The 25,671-nt window shown below is 38.2% G+C and overlaps 6 protein-coding genes and 1 non-coding gene across 12 annotated transcripts; 4 read left to right on the forward strand and 3 right to left on the reverse strand.

Annotated features, from left to right (window-relative positions):
* Positions 1 to 847: 847 nt before the first annotated feature.
* Positions 848 to 1,653, forward strand: LOC120006097 (CASP-like protein 1C3). Its single transcript, XM_038855982.1, has 2 exons — positions 848 to 1,017; positions 1,097 to 1,653. Exons 1-2 carry the CDS (start codon positions 863 to 865, stop codon positions 1,431 to 1,433), a joined length of 492 nt encoding a protein of 163 aa, XP_038711910.1. The 5' UTR covers positions 848 to 862; the 3' UTR covers positions 1,434 to 1,653.
* A 151-nt stretch (positions 1,654 to 1,804) lies between these two features.
* TRNAL-UAA lies at positions 1,805 to 1,887 on the forward strand. Its single transcript has one exon. It is a non-coding gene; the product is annotated as a tRNA-Leu (tRNA).
* Positions 1,888 to 2,351: 464 nt separating this feature from the next.
* LOC120005496 lies at positions 2,352 to 5,204 on the reverse strand. The gene has a single exon (XM_038855143.1). The coding sequence runs from the start codon at positions 5,202 to 5,204 to the stop codon at positions 2,352 to 2,354; it is 2,853 nt and encodes a 950-aa protein (XP_038711071.1).
* Positions 5,205 to 6,016: 812 nt separating this feature from the next.
* LOC120006096 lies at positions 6,017 to 7,705 on the reverse strand. Of its 3 annotated transcripts, none has more exons than XM_038855979.1 (2): positions 7,124 to 7,705; positions 6,017 to 6,415 (listed from the first exon to the last, which is right to left on the reverse strand). In XM_038855979.1, exons 1-2 carry the CDS (start codon positions 7,564 to 7,566, stop codon positions 6,343 to 6,345), a joined length of 516 nt encoding a protein of 171 aa, XP_038711907.1. In that variant the 5' UTR covers positions 7,567 to 7,705; the 3' UTR covers positions 6,017 to 6,342. The 3 variants fall into 3 exon arrangements, with proteins under 3 accessions (XP_038711907.1, XP_038711908.1, XP_038711909.1); XM_038855980.1 differs by lacking the exon at positions 6,017 to 6,415 and adding an exon at positions 6,516 to 6,558 and having other exon boundaries at positions 7,124 to 7,704; XM_038855981.1 differs by lacking the exon at positions 6,017 to 6,415 and having other exon boundaries at positions 6,918 to 7,703.
* A 527-nt stretch (positions 7,706 to 8,232) lies between these two features.
* LOC120006391 lies at positions 8,233 to 13,531 on the reverse strand. Its single transcript, XM_038856414.1, has 9 exons — positions 12,797 to 13,531; positions 11,957 to 12,226; positions 11,347 to 11,560; positions 11,022 to 11,131; positions 10,718 to 10,917; positions 10,048 to 10,151; positions 9,243 to 9,430; positions 8,917 to 9,116; positions 8,233 to 8,792 (listed from the first exon to the last, which is right to left on the reverse strand). The coding sequence occupies exons 1-9, from the start codon at positions 13,041 to 13,043 to the stop codon at positions 8,556 to 8,558; spliced, it is 1,770 nt and encodes a 589-aa protein (XP_038712342.1). The 5' UTR covers positions 13,044 to 13,531; the 3' UTR covers positions 8,233 to 8,555.
* Positions 13,532 to 19,057: 5,526 nt separating this feature from the next.
* On the forward strand, positions 19,058 to 20,287 carry LOC120006284. The gene is made up of 2 exons (XM_038856267.1): positions 19,058 to 19,373; positions 19,486 to 20,287. Exons 1-2 carry the CDS (start codon positions 19,119 to 19,121, stop codon positions 20,143 to 20,145), a joined length of 915 nt encoding a protein of 304 aa, XP_038712195.1. The 5' UTR covers positions 19,058 to 19,118; the 3' UTR covers positions 20,146 to 20,287.
* Positions 20,288 to 22,138: 1,851 nt separating this feature from the next.
* On the forward strand, positions 22,139 to 25,671 carry LOC120005817 (serine/threonine/tyrosine-protein kinase HT1-like). Of its 4 annotated transcripts, none has more exons than XM_038855662.1 (4): positions 22,139 to 22,267; positions 22,580 to 23,743; positions 24,008 to 24,463; positions 24,925 to 25,671. In XM_038855662.1, the coding sequence occupies exons 2-4, from the start codon at positions 22,964 to 22,966 to the stop codon at positions 25,198 to 25,200; spliced, it is 1,512 nt and encodes a 503-aa protein (XP_038711590.1). In that variant the 5' UTR covers positions 22,139 to 22,267; positions 22,580 to 22,963; the 3' UTR covers positions 25,201 to 25,671. The 4 variants fall into 4 exon arrangements, with proteins under 4 accessions (XP_038711590.1, XP_038711588.1, XP_038711591.1 ...); XM_038855660.1 differs by having other exon boundaries at positions 22,215 to 22,372; XM_038855663.1 differs by having other exon boundaries at positions 22,246 to 22,372; positions 22,962 to 23,743.

Genomic DNA, 25,671 nt, shown 5'->3' on the forward strand with positions numbered 1-25,671 from the left:
AAAAATTTAACATGTATTTTGAGAGTTAAAACTTTTTAAAATTTCGTTTAAGATATTTGGGCTCCTATAGACTACCACTATATAAGCTACCTAACAGGGTAAGAGGGGGCTGCTGTAGTTTTTCTACAGCAGCCCATGCTATAATTACATTACACTTTCGAGTGATTTTTTTTTAATTTCAAAAAATTTATATTTATATTTTGATCATTTATACGAATCCAATGATATATTATTTGTCCAAAACAAAAATAAAATCCAACATAAAAATGACATAACAATTCTAAACCGTTGAATATAAACTCAAAACATTCGATGTTTCGATCGCGATGAATTTGATTTTTGTTTAGAACAAAAAATATATCGTTGGATTCGTTAGACCGAATACTACACATCTATAATTTTTAAAAAATAAATAAAAAACTTTTACTACCTCAAATGTGTTACAGCAGGGGCCGTTGTAGTTTTTACTACAGCAGCCCCCAAGCACCCCTACCTAACACTACTGATAAAGTAAATGTTCCCTCGGTTCGTGGAAATTGAACAATTGACACTCAACCACCGCCACCCTCTTTGCATATTTGGTCTCCTAAACCAAAGGATCATCACAGTAGTAGCTTAGCCATCTTCACGTACAAAATAAGGCCAAACTCTAACATGCACGTGTACTAACATGGTTCACGGCCGTAGAGATTCAGGTAGGTAGTAGTTGACCAGACACGTGTGTTTTTGTGCACTAAAGTTTACAAACAAAAATTTAAAGTGTTTCAATGATGACTGGTTACCAAACTCTACCAACATGATTTCACAAATTGTCCCCATTTAAGCTCCATTAGTGACCCCATTGAAAGACAATTGATCTTCCATGGCTAAAACGAAAAGGGTCATCACCATTCTCTTAAGGCTACTAGCCTTGGGTGCCACTGTTGCTGCAGTTGTGGTCATGGTCACAACCCATGAGACTGCCAATGTACTGAACTTGACATTCAAGGCCAAATACGACAATACTCCTTCATTCAAGTAAAATATCATCTCTTCATGGATTAATTGCAGTTAGTTTTGTACTCATGACCATGTATTTCTATTGTTTTGTTATTAGGTACTTTGTGATTGCAGAAGCCATAGTGAGCTGCTACACACTTATAGCCATTATTCTGTCGTCAAAGAGCTTGTTGTGGCGGCTGATGGTGATTCTAGATGTGTTCATGGCAGCATTATTGACATCAAGCATATCTGCAGCGCTTGCAATAGCTTATGTGGGGAAGAAAGGGAACAGTCACGCAGGTTGGTTGCCTATTTGTGGTCAAGTTCCTAAGTTCTGCGATAAGGTTACAGGCTCTCTTATCGCTGGTTTTGCTGCTGCGATAATCTACATGTTGCTGTGTCTCTACTCTCTTCACGCTGTTCTCAGTCCCCTTTTGGGCGTGAAACCATAAATGTTGGCTCAACTGTCCGATAAACATGTTGTGTTGAGAAATTCTCGGGGTGATCAGAAGAAATGAAACCATAGATGTTTCAAATACCAAGTTTAATTTATGTGTCCTATGTTAGTATTGGGTACTATGTTTTCATTTTTTGTCTTTTGTATCAAACTGAAATGTGCCACGAAGTATAAGTTTTGAATGAATGGTACGAATTAGAATGCGTTGTCCGAAAGTGCCTCATTGAAATCTTTTTGTCTCTTACTTTCCGGTTTGTCTATTCTTCTGTGGGTTTGGGCTCATACCAAAATTGGAAAGATTTAAACTTAAAGCAAACAAATCAAATATTTATTTAAATAAAAACTGCATTAGGATAATCCTCATCAGCAGGTTTGCCCGAGAGGTTAAGGGGGAAGACTTAAGATCTTCTGCACATATGTGCGCGTGGGTTCGAACCCCACAGCCTGCAACAGAGAAAAGCTTCTAAACTTTGTGGGGGCCCTTCATAAAACAATTTTATTAAGTATCCAAAATCAATCAATTTTTGGGCTTAGGCCTTAATAGAAATCTCATGGGCTAACACAATTTTTTGCCACCGACAGGTCACCAAATTTTCTGTTGAACCATTGTCAAATATTGCTGATTTGGCAAATGGTGTTTCGCCTTCTTTTGGTGACCAAAATTTGTATTAACCCGAAAACCCAACTAACTCCTTCCCTCTTCCATGGATGGGACCATGGCATACTTTCAACCTTCAAGGAAACTAAACCAGCCCCTAATGGATTCTCGACCATCTTTCCTTTCTACCTAGACAACTAGAATCCTATGCAATATAAACAATAAAATACAGGATGGCCGAGTGTATAACTGGCATTTGCAAGCATAACTCTTAAAGCTCCAAGTAAATTAATGCAATGAAATGTGTTTACAGTATTATAACGTAGAGAAATTCTTTTGAATCTGTTCTCCTTGCAATTCCACTCCACTGTCTACAGGCACCATCTCATATGATGCTCTCTCTCTAAACCTCTTCGGAAGAATGCATCGACCTCCAAATCTTTGCTGCAAGAAAATGAGCAATGCAAACAGCAAACCACCGCAGGGGATGACAATGTTCCAGGCAGTCGAATAAAAGTCCATTTTATGGTCTGCATAAATGTAAGACAACTCAAAAACCCATGAGGAACTGTGAGCCCTGTAAAGATCATATGCATGAGGTAGCAATCGAACAAGCGTGGTTCCAGTGTAAAAGGAAGCAGCAAGAGCCATTTCTCTCGAGTCGAGGAACAAGTTGAGTAAAATCTGTGGAAGCAGGAAACTGTCGAGAACCAGACCACCGTAAGACTTGAGGCCATCCCAAAGAGAATGTTGCTGGTGCAAATGCCTCTGATAATAAATTCGGTACATATTCCGTTGGGGAGAAATTGCATCATGGCGTTGCAAAATGGGGCTCTGGTGAGAATTATTGATATAGTATATAACCAAGGCAACCAACCCACCAAGCATATACAATGGTAAAGAAACATATAGAACCTTTTTGTCATAATTCCACAAGCCCTTCTGGCCATCATTACTCTGTCTTGCAGACCAAGTGAGCTGGAGAAGACGAAATTGCAAAAGGAAAGCTATCATTGTTACCACCCTTACTATTATTTCATTTACTTCAAGCCATCCTCCTCCTCTGAGGAAAACATTCTGACGGTTAGGATTTGCCAGAAACAAGGCTTCAAAGTTTAATAATAGAGGAATCATGTATCCCAATGTAAGAATCAGTAGCATGACCACAGAAATGAAGGGCAGCACATCTGGGTGCTTCTTCACATAAAACAGCTGCAAGCCTACAAACACGCATGCAAGGGTGTTGGAGATCAAAACCATTGTAATCTCAAAATCCATTCTCCAAATGGATTCTTTAGCTTGCGTAGTGTAAATTGAGTTCGAAGACAGCTCCAGGCGTTCAAAGTACATAGGGTCTGAATTTTCCCGTGTGCTCATAATGGTTCCCTTGACACGTTCACCACCCTTTGCGTTCAAAGGAGGAAACTGGATATTAATAACAACCCCGCAGTCCATTGAAGCATTTTCCATTAATTTCAGATCATTTGATCGTAAGTGTCGACAACCTCTCATACACAAAACACCAGTACTCCTGTCATAAATGCCTTCAGCGGATATGAGTACTGCTTCAGACAAAGACATATCACGATTGGACATGAAACTAGTAGGTGTGAAACTCAATCCATAACTGATCTTTAGCAGATTCTGATAGTTTTCATTGGATCGGAGTGGGGGCTCAATATGACTACCGGGACCATATAATAAGTTGCGATATGATAATTGATCACCCACAAATAACGGGGATGCATGGCCTCTCGATAATTTTCCTTTGCTATCTGTCATGGACATGTCAAATCTCATATCCAAAGAATACCCATCAGGGTATGTCTCCCCCCTACTTTTAGAAGTCTTATTTGAACAAAATTTTGCTACAGAATCAGTCTCAGTATATTCATATTTGAGACCAGGGACAGTCACCATGTCTCCCCAAGAGCTGTGAAATGTGATCTTTTTAGAGTGACCCATTTCATCTTTTGTCGAATCACTAAAAATTTGCCCCAACATTGTACTCTGATTTCTTAGTGACAAAACAGCAGGAAATCTCAAGCTCAACTTAATTGAACAATTACCAACAAAAGCACCAGTTAAAGAATCTGTGATGTTCAGAATTTGACAAGCAACAGCACAAAGCCTGTTCTTCTTCTGATCCCAGCTCCCCTCAGCAATCAACGTGGTATGAGGATCAAAATCAAATCTAGAACTATAGGCTATGGTGCTAGAATTGTAAAAACGAAGCAATATCTGCATTTTTTTATTCTCAATGCATCTAATACCTCTGAAAAACATCACATTGGGCATGTATTTACCAGCAGCACCAAGAACATTACAAGTTTCATTATGGCAATTACTCCCATAATCCAATTCAAACCTTTGAGAGATCTGACCAAGAAGCCTACACAAACCTCTGCTTGCCTCATTGAGAGGCAGATTCTCTTCTTCGTCATTTCCATTTAAACATTCATTTCCCTTCTCAATCAATCTGTACTCATAACTCAATTTTTTAGACAGACCCAATATTGAAATAGGCTCAAAATAAGTTCCACTACGCTTATCATCCACACTCTCTAAAGCCCCCTTAACCAAACTATCAAAAGCACTTGAATTAACCGGATAACCAAGTTTAAGAACAACATTCAAAAATCCTAAATTACCAGTTTTTGCATTCTTGTAGCTGGACCCAGATCCGACCATACAAAGCTTCCCAGTAGATTGTGACCAATACCCACTAAGCCTGAAACTCGCCACACCTCGCCTCACCGGAAATCTTGGTCCCCGGACCCGAAACCCTTTGCTGTGCTCTGGTCTGTATACAACATTACGAGGCGTTCGAAACATCAAATTCCCTTTGATCGCATAAGTTCCATTCTGCAATGTCCAGCGTGCATTCTGGGCATTGAAAATTACGTAATATTCCGACTGAGAGACTTCGCCGAGGATTTCGGTGCCGCCGGAGAATGATGAAGACTGCAAGCGAAGGTTTTGGGCAGTGAGGCCCCCCAAGAAGGTGGAGGGTTCAAGGGCGGATTCAGGGACGATGTGATTGCAGTGAATGGAGTATGCGATCTGGGAGGAATCGGCAACGTATGAGGCGCAGACAGTGGCGAAGAGAGAGACATTGATGGAAAAACAGAGGAGGAGAAGAATCACTGGGAATTTACGGGGTTCCATAGGGGTAATTGGCAAAATTGGACTAACCCTAACACCAAGTTTTTGCAATAAAGGTGGAGTTGAACGGGTATTGGAGTCCAATTGTGGGAAATGAGAGCCGAACAGCACCGTAACGAAGCTGAAGTCTTTATAGGTCTGTCTCTACTCTCTACAGACTCTCTTGAAACGAAGCGTAGGAAAGGATTACCTGTTTGGTTAAATCTGAAATAAAGAGTTCTTTTTTGTTAAGGACTTCTGTATGGGTAGTTCGGACTTTGATCCAACTCCAAACACGTAATCACAAATTAAAAACTCTCCAATCTCCATGATATCATTCTTAAGGTAAGGTTCTGTGTATTTAGTGTTTTTTTTTGAAACGAGGGAGGGGATTCAAACCCCGATCACTAGAATGATACACATCATCTTTATCATTTCAATTAGGGGTTCGGGTGTGCAGTTGAGATCATTGAAGTCATGACTAATCACAAATTCACATTCTAATTTCTTAGTCATAAATACTTGTTTTAGATTATTATTTATGCATCCAACTCAAGAACTAGGATAAACAGATATTAATTGTTGAGTTGAGATTTTTTATCAATTTTGCATCATATTAGGAACTTTGGGATACCAAAAATTAGAGATTTTTATCATTTTGTAATCGATATACGACTACCATAAAATCTATCTTCCATTCCTCAACAGCATTAATGCTTTGAGTTTTCACCAAGGGAGCAAGAATCATCACCACCAAAGCAAATTTTCACCCCTCCTGTTGATGCAACCACAAGCTGCCTTTGCCAACTTGCCAAAGCTCATGTTTCCTCCTACTATGCCGGCGTTCATCAGCTCATCCATCATTGGTATGCTTGTATCACACCCACCAACAACCACTCACAGGCACAATTATGTGTAGACTTGCTCAAAGTCAGTGCCAAAGAGAAAATATGCGATGTTAATGAGGATGATTGACTGATCATGCAACAGGTTGCAAATTCATGTGTGCATGGAACCATTCATCCTAGCAGCACACCGATGTTTGACCCATTTACAAGCTTCTCTATCCTCACACGCGAACTACATTGGCTGTAAATGCAGAGGCCTTCGAAGTTCTCATCCAAGCTGGAGGAATCACTGAGTTCTACTTTTCCCCTGCGAATTACTGTATGGAGAATTGGAGATTACAAAGGTCACTTATCGTGATTGGCGGCGCTTCGACTCGGAGGGTCTTCCTGCAGACCTCATCCGATGGGATTCAATCAAGGCTCCAAAAAAAGGATTCAATCATATTATTTAGGTTGAGCACAGCTTCAAAATCCATGCACTCCTCAAGACAAGTGAATTTCTTCAAGTTTCAACATGCATAAAGGTGGTCCTTACACCAGAAGTAAGGAAACACTCAATCAAAACATGCAAATCCTCATGTTTTGACTTATCAGACCAGATACTCAGGAATCAGGACATTCAAAACGTATCCTCTCAATAAGCTCCCACAAAGAAAAGTTCAGATTCTCAACAGCAACAAGAGGACAAGATTGACTACTTCAAACAGCCATTGTTATCTCTTTAAAATACTATAAATTTCAGATCCTTGAAAATAAAATATTCTGGTAACAAAATTACACTATAAACAGAGTGCGCGTGTTCTCAAATGACACAGAACATTTCACGAAACCCTAGTGTGTTCAATTATGGCTCTATAAGTAAAAACAAGAAATTCTCAGAGACACTATATACAACAAAAGCAGCTATTAGAACCCAGTTTATGCACTAATATTCACAGTTAACTCAAAAATATACATTCTTTACAACATTCTGTTAATGATTATAAGTAACATCGATTTGCCGTATTTTTCTCAAACTGAAATTGCATAATCAACAAAATAAACACACTCAAAATCGAATATAGAAACTAAAAATTTAAACATAATTAGTCATACTTTTCTCTCCATGTATAGACGACAGAGAAAACCCACGAGAGAGCCAATACTATATCCCCAACTGACTGGCGCAACCAATCCCAGGCCAGATCTTCGACTCGCCTCTCAAAGTAAACCCTCCAAAGAGCCATGAAAACATGGAGGATCGTGCATCCCTTGGCGAAGAATGACTGGAACTCTCTATCCTTCACGAAAGAGACCATGAATATCAAAAACCCGATAGCAAACAGGAGTAACCCGGAAAATGAATCGGAGGTCCGGATCAGGAGCTGATCGTGAGTTGTGGAGCCTAATAGTTTCGTCGCGGTCTCGATCCCGTGAGTGAAAGTATAGATTTCCTTCATCTGGAACATCATGAGGCCCCCACTAGTAAGGGCGATCAGGGAGTGGAGGATGCAGATCAGAGAGAAAGCGGAGGAGGACGACGACGGTGAGGACGACATTTCCGTGTGATCGGACGGTCAGTATTCGGTCGGAATTAGTGGTGGAGAGGCCATGGTCCCCGCGATTAAAACCCTAATCGTTGACCTCGATTGGGGATTTTGCAAGTAGAAGATAATCATGAAAACATGTTCTCGTGGTGTTCGAAGATTCTGAGAGATTCTAGATAAGGATCTGGTGGGACCCCGGATTCTTGATTTTCTCAAAACCAATATAATTTAATACAGTAAATGATACATCCCAGTCTCAATTACCCCAAATACACGCACAAGATTTTATGTGTATCATGTGAGACCTTTTGAGCCTACGATTTCAGTTGAATCTTGTGTGTTCAATTTGGCCGCTGGGATACCAAAGTCCATTTTGAATGTCGTCTGTCCAACAATACACATAAGTTTTATGTTGATTTAATGTTGACAGTAACTGGAATACCAAAAAAATTAGCGAATGTTCAATTGTTTCAACTTGTTTCATAGGACGTCTTCTTCTTAAACCATCCATATGGACCATGTCATGTCTTTCATGATTTCTAGCAGTAGAGTATTCACGAAGGTTGAAGGATGTAAGCTAGAAACAACCAACTTATATACATTTTGTCAAACAAGACTGGGATCCATTACAATTTCAATCCCATAACACGGAGTCCAAGATAACTGTATGTCTGTATATACAACATAGGCGTCAGACCCAGATTTATTTTATGTAAGTGAAGTGGCGTAACATTTGCAACAACAATGATGGAACAACAACGTATTTTTCCCATAACAAGGATTCTGGCAAACCATATGTTGTTTATTGGAATCAAAATATATACAACAAAAAATTGAACGAAAATCAACCGATGCCCCAACGTATAAAAATTGAGAGATTTGAGTTCCAATAGAAACAGAACTAGATTGCTCTTCTTGCACACATCTTTTATCCCCGCAATGAATAATTTGGACAAAAGGGGAAGGACAAAAAAAGAATGATACCCGCGTCTGACAAAATTTTAATCAGTGTCACCAGCACCAGCAACAATTTTTCGGTGGCGCCTTGAGCCAGACCTCCTATCCCTAGCACGCTTGGGGAGCTTCTGGCCTGGAGGAGGAGGCGCAGACTTTTCGGGGGAAGTCTCAGCTGACAATTTCGCTGGGGATGCATTAACCAAAACTGGTGGTGATGGAGGGGGATGAATGGCAACCGGAAGAGGTGCTCTCAGGCGTTCTAATACGTCTCTATGGTATTTCTGCAGGACGCAACAACAATAAATGAGAGTTAGAAAGCGTGCAGGTTAACATGCCCTATCATTTTGAAACTACACTACAAGTTTTTAGGGGGAAGAAAATAGCCAGAAAAGCATCAATAACAACCTGAACGACAAAGTTCCGCCTTTCGCAGTCCAAGAACATATCGACAGTCCAATTTGTCTTGGCCATAATCTTGTCCCTCACTGTGGAAAAGCTAATTTGGTCTCGGGGAGTGAACCGATCGACTTCATTGAACCAAAGACATGTAAAGAGGTTGCTGATGGGAACATGCTCCCTTATTATAACACATCCCTCGGGAACATCTGAATAGCCATCCATAAGAAGATTGCTATAATGAGGAAAAGCAAAATTCCTTTCTCAGGAAAAAACGAAACAAGAAAGCTGCTGCAACCAACAATTTAAAAAAAAAAAAAGCATTTTACACCCACCACTTGTAATGTGCAACTTAGCCTCAGAATAAGGTGTCAAGCCCTCTATTTTGTAAAACTCAATTTGAAAGTCAATGGAAGCATTATCATATTTCGCAGCAGCTTTATTTGCCTCAGCTTCAATAAACACATCAAAGCGTTTATAATGTTTAGAAATAGCAAAAGTTGCATTTTTTCTCCAGAGGAACCTGCAGAGTGACGTTAAAAATTAAATAAGGTGCCCAGTCTTAATATTTTTACATAATGCAAAATCAGTATTCCTTTATTATTATCATCATTTTAGTAATTCAGTCATTGTACAGAATTTGGGTAAGGTCAGGAGAGGCAAGATATACGCGTATCTTATCCCCATGCACAAGGTGTACCAAATATAATTTTTTTCAAAGAGAATAATGCCTAAAATAAGATCTGGGGAAATGGTGAGCATTCACATACTTGATGGACCGCTACAACTAGTATCTAACAGGATCTCCAAATCAAGGACCAGTAAAATGACTTCAAGAGAAACACTTAATTCCGCTTCCCCACATTCTTAAAACCGTACTTAACCAGTTTCTTAAAGTTCCTATCTTACAACATACAAAACTAATAAATTTTCCATTAGAAGATCTACTGATGCAGAAAAGATACTCCCCGTGATAGAATAAATACAAAAGAAACACATTAATCATAATGTAGATCACTTTTCTCTTTATGCTGCTCAGAAAAATGAAAGGTGATCACATCTTCTAACGAGGTGTCAATGGATTGAACAAATGAGTGTGATAGACAGATTGGAAAGAAAATAACAAGAAATCAAAAGTACCTTTCAAGAATTTGATATGGATCGACGACAAGCTCCAGTTTTCCATCAATCCATAAGGAATAGCGGCCATTAGGAAACATTCTATGCAAAAGAAGCTTCGGAATCTGTGACAGCCATCGTCAAAGTCAAAAATCATCTCTATTCAGAGAGAAAGAAAAAGTACCAAGTTATATCAGCACATCACACAGCTTTGAGGAGGGTAGGTCCCAGAAATGGTTATTGGTTTACAAAAATGCCGAGGAGCAAGCATGACAATCATATTATTCCAATGAGTTTAAAGAAGAAAACTAGTATACTATCATGAATAAAGTTAATAGATATTATCTTAGTACTGCATACAAGTTAGAGTCACACAGACAATGAGGATACGCTTCTCCCTGTTCAACTGGGTGGATACTGATAGTGTAATTTTCCTATTTTCAGTTTTTCACCCCTTCCAGCAAGAACGTTGACTAATGTAATGTACAACTTTATTTTCGGAAAGAGGATCAACTGCATTGCTTGCTATATCTTTCCATCCGTCTATTATGAAAGACTGATCAAGCTGGAAAGGGAAGCAAATAACTAAACCTATTAGAATCATATCCAAGCAAGCAGTTAAAATGACATCTACACCAAACTATGATAAAACTGAAAATAAAAAGAGAGAGAGCTAATTCAGAATATCTACCTTGCCATTGCGTCTTCCATCTGTGTACGGAAGATTGTGAACAACAACAACTCTCCACAGGCCAACTCTCCTGTTGCTTCCCAACCCACCATTCTTCTTCAAATATGCTTCAGTTTCTTCATCCACAAACATGAAGAAACAGACCGTTTTCTTGGAATATTCACTGATATTACTAGGCTGCTGTACCATATCAAAAGCTCCTGAGAGAGAAGGAATCAATTAATAAGAAATTATCAAGGAAGTAACTGACCAGCTCAAGAATCGGAATGTTCGTATGAAATGATAGTATTACAAGAAGCACTACCAAATATTGCTGATGCAACAACCACACCATGGCACTGCTCCATTTCAAGAAGGTCAGAATCATCCATGTCAAATCCAGTCTGGTGACCAGGTTTAATTCCTTTGACAAATCTGATAAATGCAAGCATGCATTATATTATTAAGCAAAATGTACAAATAAAATTAAGGCCAAAAGGAAAGTACCATGTGTATAGCTCATTGCGTAAACATTTTTATGTCACAAAGTGAATTGGGAAAATTGGAAAAAGAAACAACAAAATCCATTCAAAGATTATGACAAGAGATGGGGAAAGAGGAGGGGGGGGAGGCGTAAGGAAAGGGCATACCCACAGTGAACGTTCATTGACTCTCTTACATCATAAGAATCACTTCTGTGACTCAAAGAAGGATATCCACCAAACTCTGAGCCCCCAAATTCTGTCTCTCTATTTAACTTCTCCTCATAGATATAAGTAAGATTCTTAAGCACAGGAGAAAATGACGGAGCCTTTGGCATTAACGCAATGGCTTCATCCACGGGTAGGTAGCATACAGGACATGCTGAAAATAAACAACCAACAATCACAGAAATATCGGTGACATCACAACTTTTTTCTGTCTATTTTGAAAGGCAAACGTCAGTGACACAGCATTACCATTAGTTCTTAGGGAGTAGAAATTAACATTTGGTCATGCACTACACACTAGTTTCAAGTATATAGCAAAAATAAAATAGGAGTCATAGGACATGAAACCCACGAAAACATTTAGCAGGTAAGAGATACAAGTTTAGGGGAAAAAGGTAAACTTCTGTGCACAAAGCTCCCGTAGTGGGCGGAGTAGTGGCCGGGCAATATGTAGAGACACTGTTTCCAGAAATTAAACATGTGGCATATAGGTTGCACACCATAAGGTAAAAAAATAATATAATAATTAAATAAAGTAAAGAAAACTTACAACGTGGTCCAGTTCTCTTTTTATCGGCTGGGGGTGGCGGTAAAGCAAAATTATTACGTACATGTCCTTGTGGAAGAGTGTAGCCCATAAAATATTGAGGAGGAGGAGGGGCCAAAGCAAAATTCTCAAAGGCTCTTGTGATAATAGAAGTTTTGCTGTCTGCGCTACTACTTTGCTCTCTGTTTGTTGGTGAAAAACTGAGATGATTTATAAACAAGCTGCCATTATTGAGCGCAATATTAATGCGATCACCTTCCTGTGAATCTTCACCTAAAACCAAGCCAAGCAAATTTTAGTTCTTTTTCATAGTAATAAGTAAACAAATCCCCATTGAAACAGATAAAAATATTGTAACATAGCAGCCTTTGGAAACAAATTATCCAAAGGATGGCATGCATAAATGATCTCAAAATGACAAGTAACAGAAAGTGAAGAGCAAAAGGGTCGCCCACCAACAAAATAAGATGATTTCCGAATTTACGTTTATATGGATAGACAACTACAAAAAAGCTATCAGCTGAATAAAACCAAAAGCTATCGCACAAAAAAGCCATTTAAAAATAGAATGCAAATCATTCAGTAAGATAACTCTACTGAGTATCCCCAAAGTAGAGGCGCTAGTTCCTCAGCACAGTTCACAAAAGCACAACATAACTGAAAAGGAACCACTGCATATGCATTCACCAATCCAGACAGAAGTAAACGCATCTATGCAATTAACAACCAACATCCAGAATTGAATTATAGTTTCATCCTAAGGAACAAATACAAAAAGTGAAACTGAAATTCAAGAGGCGATGATTAAATGCTCAAATCAGATGGGCAAAGACTCCGACTGACCTTTCCCTACATACACAACCCAGACAAAAACAGCCGCCGAGATTATGCAAAGAAGCAGCATCCCAACCTTCTTGCGACCGGCGAACTTGCAGATCCAATGGAACAATCTTTCCTTCTCCTTGAGCATTTTTGGAGGCTTACTGCGTGTTGTCGTCTGGACTGGTAATACACCGTTGCCGTTGATTTGAAGTTGTTTATCCAATGACCCATAACTACCAGACCGTATCCCCAATGACCCTCCCGTCATTGTCTCCCTAAAATCAAAATCACCCCTCTCATCTCCCCTTCATTCACGACCCCTCGTTTCTTTGATTTGTATAACACAGTGATTCAACATTAAATGGCTAAAACTTCAAAACGATCAACACCCAATTCACCGATTCGGCCCTAAACTCTTTGGGCACCTCTGAATTTCACTGAGCCAAAGCTCCCTTCAATAAGACTTCCAGATAAAGCGTATCAAAAGAAAATGAATACAGAAAGGATAGAGTAGACAAACACGGAAACCAGAAGAAAAATCAAAGCAATGTGTTTCCACAAAACAAGTAGCGACTCACTGTTGATATGATGCTGACATACATGAGTTACAAATGACTCAGTATATTTGAAAATTTGTCAAGAGAATAAATCTATGTTTGTTTGTGATAATCCTGACGGGGGTTTTAATTTTTTGGGGCAAAATCGAGGGTTTGCTTACACAAAATTGGAGATCACAAACCCATCTAATAATTCTTGCTAAATTTGAGGCTTTTACGACATCAAACCGAAATTCATCACGCATTCATACAGTCAGTCGGCTTTACATATGAACAATAAAGCTAGTAACGAGGTTAACTTGCGCCAAGTGCGTGATGTGAACAATCACCAATATGATGGTACGATAAAATAGTGCATTAATAATGTCATTATCTAAACTGGTTTGATTAATATTTAGTCTAAAGTGATGTTTGAGTTGTTATTTTCAAGCATTTAACATCATATAAATATATATTATTAAAGTTTGAAAAGTGATCTTTTATGACTAAACCTTTTTTTATCTTGTAACGTTGTGTGTTTAAGAAATGCATAAATATACATCCGAACCATTATTTAGAGTGATAATAATATTGTGCATCGTCCTAACGAGTAAAGTTTGAATCCCCTCCCTCTTTTCAAAAAAAAAAGAATTTAATTAAAATATTATGTACATTTGAGTTGATAGTGTGTAGGAAAGGTATTGTGTATTTCCTGCTAGTGAGGGTTTGAATCCCTAGTGTTATTATACCTTAGCTAGGAAAAAAAATTAATTAAAGCAATTTGTGCTCTCACATCATAGTATTGTTTGCATATTATTTTCAGTTTAGTTCATTTAATTAATCAACTAGTTGTTGTAGACCCATGTTGAAAAGTTTATTTGTGAGTCACGTCTACATTCCATTAGCAGATTTAATTATTAATTGATCATGCATGCATGTCGGCTCACTTAAAAAAAGGAACTTGAAACGATCAACAATATCTTCTTATATATATATAAAATAGTTTTCAAAAAAAAGATATTTGAGTCACGTCTACATCCCATTTGGCTGTATTGTAAAGTGGTATTGGACCAACAAATATATTGTCTTTTGCTGATGTGGTTGTATTATAAAATGTGTTTTGCTTATGTGGCTATATTGGGATAAGTGTTTTGCTGATGTGGATGTATTGATATTTGATGTTTTGATGTAGTTTTGTTGTAGATAATATGGAGGAATGGAATGTTGTTGGGTTGGGTGGAAAGAGAAAGTGTGTGGGAAGAAAAAGTGTATAGAAATTTGTGTTTTGCTGATGTGGCTGTATTAGAATTCGTGTTTGACTTGACTTTTTGTGTAATAGAGGTGGGACCGGGCCAACAAAAATGTTGGTCCAGCAAATTAATTCCCATTGCATTTGCCCTAAGTCTTGTCTAGTGACTAGTGGCCAAGTCTCGCATTGGGTTTGTATTCAGGCCCAGCATTGGTTCTACTTGAACCCACAAGTGTGTTGTAGGAGTGGCCTTCATGGATTGGACATTTTTCTTGAATAGTTGAATTGAGTGAGTATTGGGGCCCAACATTGGTTGTTATTGTTGGATCCACAAGTGTATTGGGCTTAGTTTGGGCATCCTTTCAAATTACTATTCAATAACCATACCCTATGCGAGACTTGGCCATAGTCCTGGTGTCCAGTGGCGGAGATAGGCGGGTGGAGTGGGGTCAAGTGACCCCACTCAATTTTTTTAAAAAAAAAATTAATATATGTAATATTTTATTTGTTATTTGTCTAATTGTAATATGTTTGTTTTTATGACTATGATTATTTAGGTGATTTTAACTAATATCATTTTGTCCTCTTAATAGGTTATTTTGGTATATAATTGTTTATCATTATAGAAAGTGCGACCCCAGTGACAATCCATCCCAACTCCGCCACTGCCGGTGTCCATTCTGTCTCGCTTAACAATGAAAGAAGCAGCAAGAACTAGTGTTGTAGCCCGTCGATGGCTCAAAGTCTGGACTTTTTGTCCCTCCTTAAATTTTGATGATTCACAGACTTTTCTCTCTCGTTATGGAGAATTTAGAAGACCGTCTGAGGAGCAGAAGCAGGGATATGTTAATCGGGTAAATAGTGTCTTGGAGGCATATCAAGGATCCACCATAGACGACTTTCAAGTTCATTTTGAGTTGGATGCAAAGTACAAATGTGATATTGATAGATGGGTTAATTTTGTATTCCAAAAGGGTGTTAAACGATTTGTGATAGACTTCGGGCCTTATTATTTTGGTGGCATGCATCAAAATAATGTTTACCCTTTCCCGCTGTCATGTAACGACGGTGCTCTCTGGAGGACTCGGACTCTGCATTTGCTAAGAGTTCTAAAGCTGAAGTATGCGGATGTTAGTGGAGCTGTTGTTGAATATTTCATATCTGCTTGCCCCTTCCTCAAAAAATTGACCATCGAAGGATCAACTTCCCAAGATCTTGTCCATCTAAATGTTCTATCGCAGATGAAAGTAGCATTTTGAGCCCAATCATGAAAGTAAAACAAGGCCCAACATTGGTTGTTTAGCCCAATAAAAAAGTTTGAACAATGGGCTTAGGCCTGAAGTCTTTGTCCTAGGACAAGTAGCATTGTGGCTGTGATGATGATAACATGCATGTGTGAATGTATTAACATCTTTAAGTATTTTGAATCATTTATTGTTCTTTGGATAAAAATGTGTTATTAATCTATAAATTACATTTATCTGATTAATGGATAAAGTTTCGAGTTTTATTAGGCAAATCATTAGAGCAAATAATTTGTTGTATCTGTGGCCGCGCAAGAGATGGACATGTTGGAGAAATATGGTAGGATTGGTGGTGATTGCAACAAAACTTGTACAAAACTGGTGCTTCAAGGCGCGTAGTCGCTTTCCTTAAGACAGTATTTGCCCCCACCAAATGGTTGCACTAGGTTACAGCAAATCCGCCTCCAGGATACAATGAAGCTTGGTCTATGGACCACCTTCTTCTTGGTGCAATAGCAGTAGAAGGTCAGAGTACTTTGAGAATAATCAAGAGAAAAAAAGATACTTGTCTTTCTATTTCTGCAGCAATAGAAAAACAATAGAAAACTTCATGAAGAGAGAATGGGAGAAAGTTGATCGAAAAATTGGATGCTCAAATGGTTGGAGAATAACTCTATTTATAGAGTTTGTGGTAACTCTTCACATAGGACATGTATTTACAATGAATGATCATGTCCTTACATGAATGATCATGTTCTTACAACGAATGATCATGTCTTTACAATGGTGACTCTTCTTTTAGGACACCATAAAATGACATATCTTTACAATGTGAAGAGTTGCCTCCAAACCAAATAAAAACATGTCTTTTAAAATGAAAGTGTATGTTAAAACGTCATGTCTTTTCAAAACAAAAATCAAAATAATTTTGAAAAATCTCTAACAGGACATGACCAAGTCAGCATAATATATATCCTCGATCCATGCATGCTTATCATTTACAGTTCAAGTCAGCCTTTTGTTATGCGTTTTTAATTTCTCTTTTTTTAAACGGAGAGGGGGATTCGAATCCAAATTATCAGAATAATACATATCATCTTTATAATCCAACTAATGACTCGGATGTTTTTAAATCCTGATGTGTTATGTATATATTCTTAGGACAATGCTAGAGATCCCCAAAAGTCTCCCAAATCTATGTGACATTAAAATAACCATTGATTAAAAACACACATGTAGGATCCATTTCACATCCAACAACCCACATTAAATGAGGGTCTTTTGAGGTCACTTTTTTGGAGTCTCTAACATTATCCATATTCTTAAGATATAAAAATGTATCATATCGTTCCGTTTGGTGAGCATAAAATTGTCTGGTTTATAGCTATTAAGATCACATTCAACCCCTTGAGGTGCCTTTTAGGTACAAAGTCGTGTGGGTCTTGGGTCTCAACCACCCACAACGCGATGGTGTACCGTATTGTAACAGTGCTACATACATCTACTCCTAAATTAATCTGTCCAGGTGTACCGTTTTGAAGAGGTCAAATTGGGTATAATTACTTATCGGGAACAAAGTTGGGTGAGCCTTTTTTGAATTTAAAATGGCAAAAAAAGTGATTATCTTTATCTTTGAAAGTAATTAAGTGCATGACATTGACGCCAAATATTTTTCTCAAGAAGAAAATGGGGTTGGCGAGAGTGAAACTGGACAAATATGGTGACTAGGATGGCTTATATTATTATCTTCATCAACGGATCAAACACAAATCAAGTCATTATCAATACTAACATTTATTCTTAATATGTTTATAATTAAAGATTGAATAAATTAAGATGGAATTATTTAGTAATTGAAATAGAGGGTGGGTGGGAACTTGGGATTGCAGATATTTACTACAACTGACTGATGAATATTACATGTTGAGATTAAAAAATGATTAAAAGAAGAAGGCAAGATTTCAATAAGATCAAACCCATTTATCTTATGCAATTAAAAGCAAAAGGCTTCTAATATATTATGTAAACTTAACTTTCGAGCTAGCTAGGTACATATAAACAATTAGTGTAAAATACCCACTATAGGGTCATTTTCATACGTGACATGCTTAATGATTCTTTTATCAGGATAAGAATAAAGATTACTCTCAAGTCACTTTATTCTAAGTAAAAAAACACACAATGTCATGGTGATTTTGATTAATATTTAATGTTATATAAGCCGTCGCAAGTGAGAGAGAGAATGAGTTGTTATAAATTATAATATGTATAAGAAACTCACGTCCCTAAGTAACACGCCAACAATGTTGTTTGTTGTGGATTATTCATGGATACATCAAACTCGAACGGTAAATTATAGCCCAACCCCAATTCATTGGGTCTGAAAAATACCTTGTTGACATGTAAGAGATGAATTTACCCATATAAACCACTTAGTTGGAACTTAACCAACTGATGTGATATATATGTTCTTAACAATATGCAATTTCGCCCAACAATTTACTAGATAATTGAGGAGAGCGGGGCAATTCAAGTATCTGATAATTATATAACCAAACGCCCATGTTCCTTGTTATTAAAAAAAAAAATCAAAACAAAATGACCAAATCACCCTCAATATTGTCTCTTCTCTCTGGATTATGCAGGGGAATCTTGTCCCAGATGCCAAACAAAATAGCGCGAAGCAGCACAACCACTCTCTGGACGCCGCGTTTTATCGACATTCTTTTATTGTCAAATCCGAATGACCTTTTCTGAATTAGGTAGACCAACACGTAGGTCCCACCTACCAATGGATAAAGTCATAAAACTCCTTCGATCAACGTCCAGCATATCGACACGTCAAATCCCATCTCTTGCGCTTGGTGGTGTTCCCTCATGATTCACGGATAGGATAGCAAGGATGCATATCGACTAAAATGTTTCAAACTTATTATCTTATATGAATTTTAATTAATAAGGAAATATTAAAAATGTGTGAAATGAATATTCGAGTATATCCGGATTGATCGGTTTGATCACAATCATTGAAACCTTGACTGACGTGGATCCATGCTGTCTAGTCCTCGATATAGGCTATAAGCCCAGCTGTTCACACTTGATGGTTGCCCAATTAAATAATGCCAAGTAGATATTAAGACAGCTCACATGTGTGCGGCGACTCGTTGGTCCACGTAGGTCCAGCTGGGTCCCACGTCAGCCGAAACTTTGCTATATAAAGGGAGACTCTAAATTAGTTGATTTATCCAAACCAGAACAAAACTACTTTCCTCCTTTTGTTTATTCTTAATTACCTAGAGCTCTCAAACAGAGAGATGGGTAGAGCAAACCCAGAAATCTCAATCATTCCCCAAAATTTGACTAAAGAGAGTCGTAAATCTGAGTTTGATTCGAGTTTATCTGATATGGTGTTTGGGTTTCTTGATCATGAGGATGGTGAGAGATTGCAAGAGAGCAGATTTAATAGCCAAGAAAGTGAAGAATTTCTTGATGAAGATGAAGAGAATGAAAACAATGATGGCGTTGAAGAGGACAAGAGTTTCTGGTCCCATCAGAAGCAGCTTCTCCAGGTACATATATATATATATATATATATATACATGATATGATTATAAACAATTAATTCAGATGATTGAATAGGCATTGAAATTCATCTGTTATGTTGTGTTTTGGTCTTGATAGGATACCTTATGCAGAACAAGCTCTCTTGAATCAAGAATTAGAAATGTAACCAAGGAAGCATTGAAGGACATACAAATGTCAGGGACAATTTGTGGGTGTGGAAGACCAATGGTGGGCGGCTGCCGGAATTGCCTCATGAGAGAAGTTTCCGGCCGCCTCCAAAATTCCGGGTTCAATAGTGCCATTTGTAGGTCAAAGTGGAGAAACTCTCCAGATATGCCTTCAGGGGAGCATACATTCATAGATGTGATGGACAATTCAAATATTAATAATAGAGGGGGAGTAAGGGTGATCATCGAACTAAATTTCCGGGCCGAGTTTGAGATGGCGAGAGCAAGTGAAGATTACAACGGATTAGTCCGGCAATTACCAGAAGTTTTTGCTGGGAAAATTGAGAGATTAAACAATGTAATAAAGATATTGTGTTTGGGTGCTAAGAAATGCATGAAGGAGAAGAAAATTCACATGGGGCCATGGAGAAAACACAGGTACATGCAGGCTAAGTGGCTTAGAACATGTGAGCGGATCACACCGAGTATGCAGAACTTGTCGATGGGATATGGAAGTGGTCGATTGCAGAAGCCCAAGGCATCGATGCTGACTGTGGATTTGCTTGATATGTTGCCTAATATGCATCGTACAGCCGTTGCAGTTTTGTGAGTTTAATTTGCAGTTTTGATTACTTTGTAATCCTGAAAAAGGGGCCGGGTTGAATATTAATATGTAAACTAAAGAGATGTATATATTGGGGGATGATGAGTAAATAATAACATGCTCTTGCTTTTCTTCTTTCTTTTGATTAGTTTTCTTCCCAACTTACCATTGTTAATGGAAAAATGCTTCGCCCCCCAATTTCATGCTTTCATATATCTAAAGCCTAAACATCAGTGTTTATAATCAATGACAATCTCACATATGTCGTATGAATTGAGGGTTAAAATGGGAAACAACATTAGTTATCACTTCTAATTTACCGGACAAACTTGGCTTTATCTGGAGCAATAAAGCGAAAAGGAAACTATGAACTCGACAACACCAATGAGAAATGATTCGGTTGACAATCGGTTGGAAAAGACATATATATACTCAATGGTTCGATTCTAATGAGAAACAAATTTCTCTTCGGTATTTAAAAAAAAACAAACTATGAACTCGACAAAAAGTAAACAGTCTAAGGGCCCCTGGACTGGATACAGGGACACCCAAAATCTGCGAGGCCAGAATGGACTTAGTTTATGTCCTCTTGAGAGTGCTCAGGCCCAGCATGGACTATTCTTTGATCCACAAGTGACCAGGGTGCTGGGCCTAGTTTAGCCTTGCAAACAAAACGCCTAGGGTTTGAACAAATGGGTTGGACTTTGAAACAATACGGCCCAGCCCAAGTTTGAAGCCCTGACTTGTTGGTTGGATTGGTATTTTAAGGTGGGCTTTGTTAGGTTTGGGATTCTTTCTTGGTGGGCTGTGGCCTCGCTGAGAGCAACCACAAATGATGGTTTTTTGTGGGGCATGGATAATGTATAAGAATTTGTATTTTACTGATGTGACTGTATTGCGAGACGTGTTTTACTAATGTGGCTGAGAATGGAAATAAGATGGATACAATGGTGTAAATTTTATGGCTTGATTTTTATGTAATAGAGGTGAGGTACAATATTGATTTTTGTGTCAAAATGTGTGTGTATATGTTGAAGTGGGTCCCATTTTGGACAAAGTGAGCCAACACGGGGGCTAGCCAAACACCATTCCCCCATGCTTGGCCCATTAGAATTGAGACAACAAAAAACCATCATTGTATTACAACTTAAATCCATGGGCCAACAATTTTATAATATCTAGGATTCATGAGCATCTAAATCTTGAACAGTGAATTTGCTCTTACGTTGTCAAATGTAATCCGCTTTGATTAATGCTTAGGCAGCATATAGTTTTGGGCTAGCCCAGGTGATTAATGGGCTATAATATCAGCTCGGAACGTGGACTTCTTTCAACATTGTGGTTCGACTCCTATGATGTCCAAACACATAATTACCATCTAGGCATTATCTATTTGCATGTTATGAATGATTTGCGCATGTTGATTTGAAAATTGAAACAAAATTTTCCTGTTTTTTTTTTATTTAAAAATACCGATGAGAAATATATTTCTCATTAGAATCAAACATTGGACATACATATACCTATTCCAATCGATTGTCAACCGAACCACCTCTCATTGATATTTTTTCCTGGTCTATTCTAATTTACAATTAATGTTTTATAAAAATAAAATAAAAAAGTCAACTGCAACCTTAGAATTTGCTTTGAATTGGAAATGTAATGGAAGTTTCCATAAGGGCATTCTCACATTTATTTAAAATATGAGTATATGACAACAAAATCTACATTTTCATTTACAAAATATATATTATATTAAATTATAAATTATTAGTCAAATACAAAAATGCCATAATAACGGGTCTAACTTTGCGTCAAAACTATCCAAATTACAGTAAAAAAAAAAACCTACCGTTACATTCTACCTAGCACAAGGTCCAGAACAACAAATCAGGGCCACGCACACCCACAAAGCTGGTGTCCGTGCTAACCGTACCATCTAAACGTTGCTACACTGTATCCTCTTCGATGTCAACACTTGGATTTCTCTTAATTATTATGTAAGTTCCTTCAACAAAAATATTCTGTCTTTTTTTGACTTGGCTCCTCAATGGTCCCCTCTTACCAACACCACTGCGCCACCGGACATCTCTACCCGGGCCCTCCTTCCCCCTCCAAAACTTATCGGGTTCGTAGCTTCCTAATTTGGATTTCGGGATTTCTTTTTTTTGCTTCTATCTCGTGTAAAGATGCTGTCTTTCCTCTGCTAAACCACGAATTCAAACCAAGAAAGGTAATTTTGTGTTTAGGTAATTGTTCTGTCATGCGTGTGTATCTGGGTATTTGTTATTTTGCGATATGAATATTGTAATTTTTGAGATAGTATTGACTTTTGACATGATGATTAGATTTCTTTCCAGGCGGGTTCGTAATGATAGCATTTCTTTTATTTTTTAAAGATAATTTAAATTCAATTTGGGGTTCTGTGTGGGATTTCCAGGACTCAACGGATTGTGGTACTTGACTTTGAACTTTGAAGTCACAAAAGGATCGGCGGTCTTTTCTTCTGTGTTGATGGGTTTCTAAGAAGCTGTTAGTTCTGATGGATTTTTTGATGATGGGTCTTCATGAATTTGAATGGTTTCTTGATTGTATAGAAGCCGATATTTGAGTTTCCATCGATTTATGGGTAATGGGTTTGGGGAAATTCGGTCCCTTAACCTCTGTAAATTATTTAGAATTATTTCAGGATTTCGTTTTTAATTTCAAGCTTCCTTCTACCTCTTTCTCCCACAAGGAGAAGGAGATAGAGATTAAGCAGAATCTGTTTCGGTATAGAGTCTTTTAGGTTTTTCATAGTATTGGGATTGCTGGGTTTTCAGCTATGGAGGAAGGACCTAATTCTTGGATAAGAAGGACAAAGTTCTCTCAAACAGTTTGCTATCGACTGGATTCTTCAAGATCGCTTGCTTTCCCTTCTTTCGACGTCCGGCCTGAGAGGAGATCTGGCTTGAAATCAAGATCTGGAGCCGGAGCAGCTTCGTCCAGTCAGTATCAACCACCACACGAACAACTACATGTTCCAAGTAATTCTCAGGTTCAGCAACATCCTCTTACCAATAAGCAGAGATCTTTGTCTCCTCATTCGCAAACTTGTCTCTCTGATGCGTTCAAGGAAGCAAGGTCTGATCGAAAGAGATTCTCGACTCCACATCCTAGTAGAAAATATTCAAATGACAAAGGAATTATGAGCAAGATTTTCCATAAAGACGTCCAAGAATTAAAGTCATCCAAATCATTGCAGTCCTCAAATACAAGTCCACTTAGGCACTTGGCTTCCCTGAAAGGGCATGACAAATTGAGGAGCAAGAAGGAGTCTTCCTGGACGAAGTATTTTGATCATGGTGGTGGCAGGGTTACTGCTGTGGAGATGGCTGATGAATGGACTGTTGATTTGTCCAAGCTATTTCTTGGGCTTAGGTTTGCTCATGGAACATACAGCAGGCTTTATCATGGAATATATAATGACGAGCCTGTTGCAGTTAAGATTATTAGGATACCTGATGATGATGACGAAAATGGAACTCTGGCAACCCGACTGGAGAATCAATACAATAGAGAAGTCACTCTTCTATCCCGCCTTCATCATCAAAACGTGATTAAGGTAATCGAACTTCTCTATTTTTGCTATTTCAATGTTGATTACTTGATTTTCATCTCTATATCAACAATTATCAAGCCTTTATCAAACAACTTGTGGTCAATTACACGAATCCATTAGAGAAGTTATTTGCAATTTTTATACCTATACATTGTCATTTAGATGTGAATCCTGAATTATGGTCGTAACTGTTGTAGATGATCATGATACATTTGTTGAGGATGCTGCCATGAATTATTTCTCATGTATTTTGATTCGGTAATACAGTTTGTAGCGGCGTGCAAAAAGCCTCCAGTTTATTGTGTTATTACGGAGTATTTATCAGAGGGTTCCTTGAGAGCGTACCTTCACAAGCTTGAGCATAAGTTAATTCCATTCGAGAAGTTAATAGCAATTGCTTTGGACATTGCTCGAGGATTGGAGTACATTCACTCTCAAGGTGTCATCCACCGGGACCTGAAACCTGAGAATGTTCTCATTGATCAAGAGTTCCACCTGAAAATTGCTGATTTTGGTATAGCTTGTGAGGAGGCATATTGCTATTCATTGGCTGAAGACCCAGGGACCTATCGATGGATGGCACCAGAGATGATAAAAAAGAAATCCTATGGTAAAAAGGTTGATGTGTACAGTTTTGGGCTTATCCTATGGGAAATGGTGGCAGGAACTATCCCTTATGAGGATATGAATCCCATCCAAGCTGCTTTTGCAGTTGTGAATAAGGTATTCCCTCACTTAGGTTTTTTTTTTTTGTGCATTTCAACTTTAGTTGCAGAGTGGGTTTATTATATATGACTACCTCTCGTCCTCCCCTGGATCTGTCGCTCTCTTTTTGTGGGGATATGTGAGGAGTTATTTAAATCTCTCAAATTGAACAATAAGAAACCAGACCAGATATCGGTAATGTCCAATTTGTTGTTTTATGCTAGGAGCTTATGGCTAGGAATCAACGCCCTTCAACACATTAGGCTTGACTACTTACCATCCCTCTCCCGACTGTTCTGTTTTAATTGCTTGATATAGGACTTTTTATAAATGGTGTTTTCTTGCTACAAGTTTTTGTCATCTCGAGCAGTCTGTCAACATTCTGTATTACCGCCTTGCCTTCTTCTCTCTTGTGAGATTCAATAGCTGTACTTTAGAGTCATAGTATTGACTTCAAAACACTTGCTTCTGTTTTCCAGAATTTGAGACCTATCATTCCAGGTGAGTGTCCGCCTGCCTTGCGCGCACTGATTGAACAATGCTGGTCCTTGCATCCAGAGAAGAGGCCCGAGTTCTGTCAGATTGTGAAGGTACTGGAGCAATTTGAATTTTCACTTGCTCGTGATGGAACCCTGAATTTGGTACAAAACCCAGCTTGCCAAGATCACAAGAAGGGGCCGCTTCGTTGGATTCAAAAGCTTGGTCACACACATCCTAGTACTACTACACCCATGCCTAAACCTAAATTCACATGAATCTTTTTGGTGGCCAGTCTTTTGTAGCGGACCAGGTCCAATGTAATCAAAAAGGTTTGTTCTCCGAGCCTATCTAATTTGTATTCTGCTATGTCACATTCACGTGAGACGGAATTAATAGATTGCCAGGGATGAGTGTCTCTAGTTTGCAAATATACACATGCAGAATTTGGTCCTTCGTTTTAGGGTTTTTGAAGGTATGACTCATCGACATGCCCAATTCCATGGCGGAATTTTGCGGAGTTAGTAGAGCTTTTGATTAGAAACTTTAATTCTTTTCATTTGCTTTCCAGAATTATGTTGAGCCGGTCTAATCTTGTACTTGTAAACAGTCCATTTTAGTTTTTGACTGTTAAATGAAGGTCTTTGCAGCTCATTTTGATTCCCTACTGGGTATTGGCCATCTGTATAATTTCTGAGGTGTTTCAGGACCAATCTCTTCTTCTTCCTTCATGTAATGTTTCTTTTCTT

This window comes from Tripterygium wilfordii, chromosome 9, assembly GCF_013401445.1.
Source record: "Tripterygium wilfordii isolate XIE 37 chromosome 9, ASM1340144v1, whole genome shotgun sequence".
Classification (NCBI taxonomy): Eukaryota; Viridiplantae; Streptophyta; class Magnoliopsida; order Celastrales; family Celastraceae; genus Tripterygium; species Tripterygium wilfordii.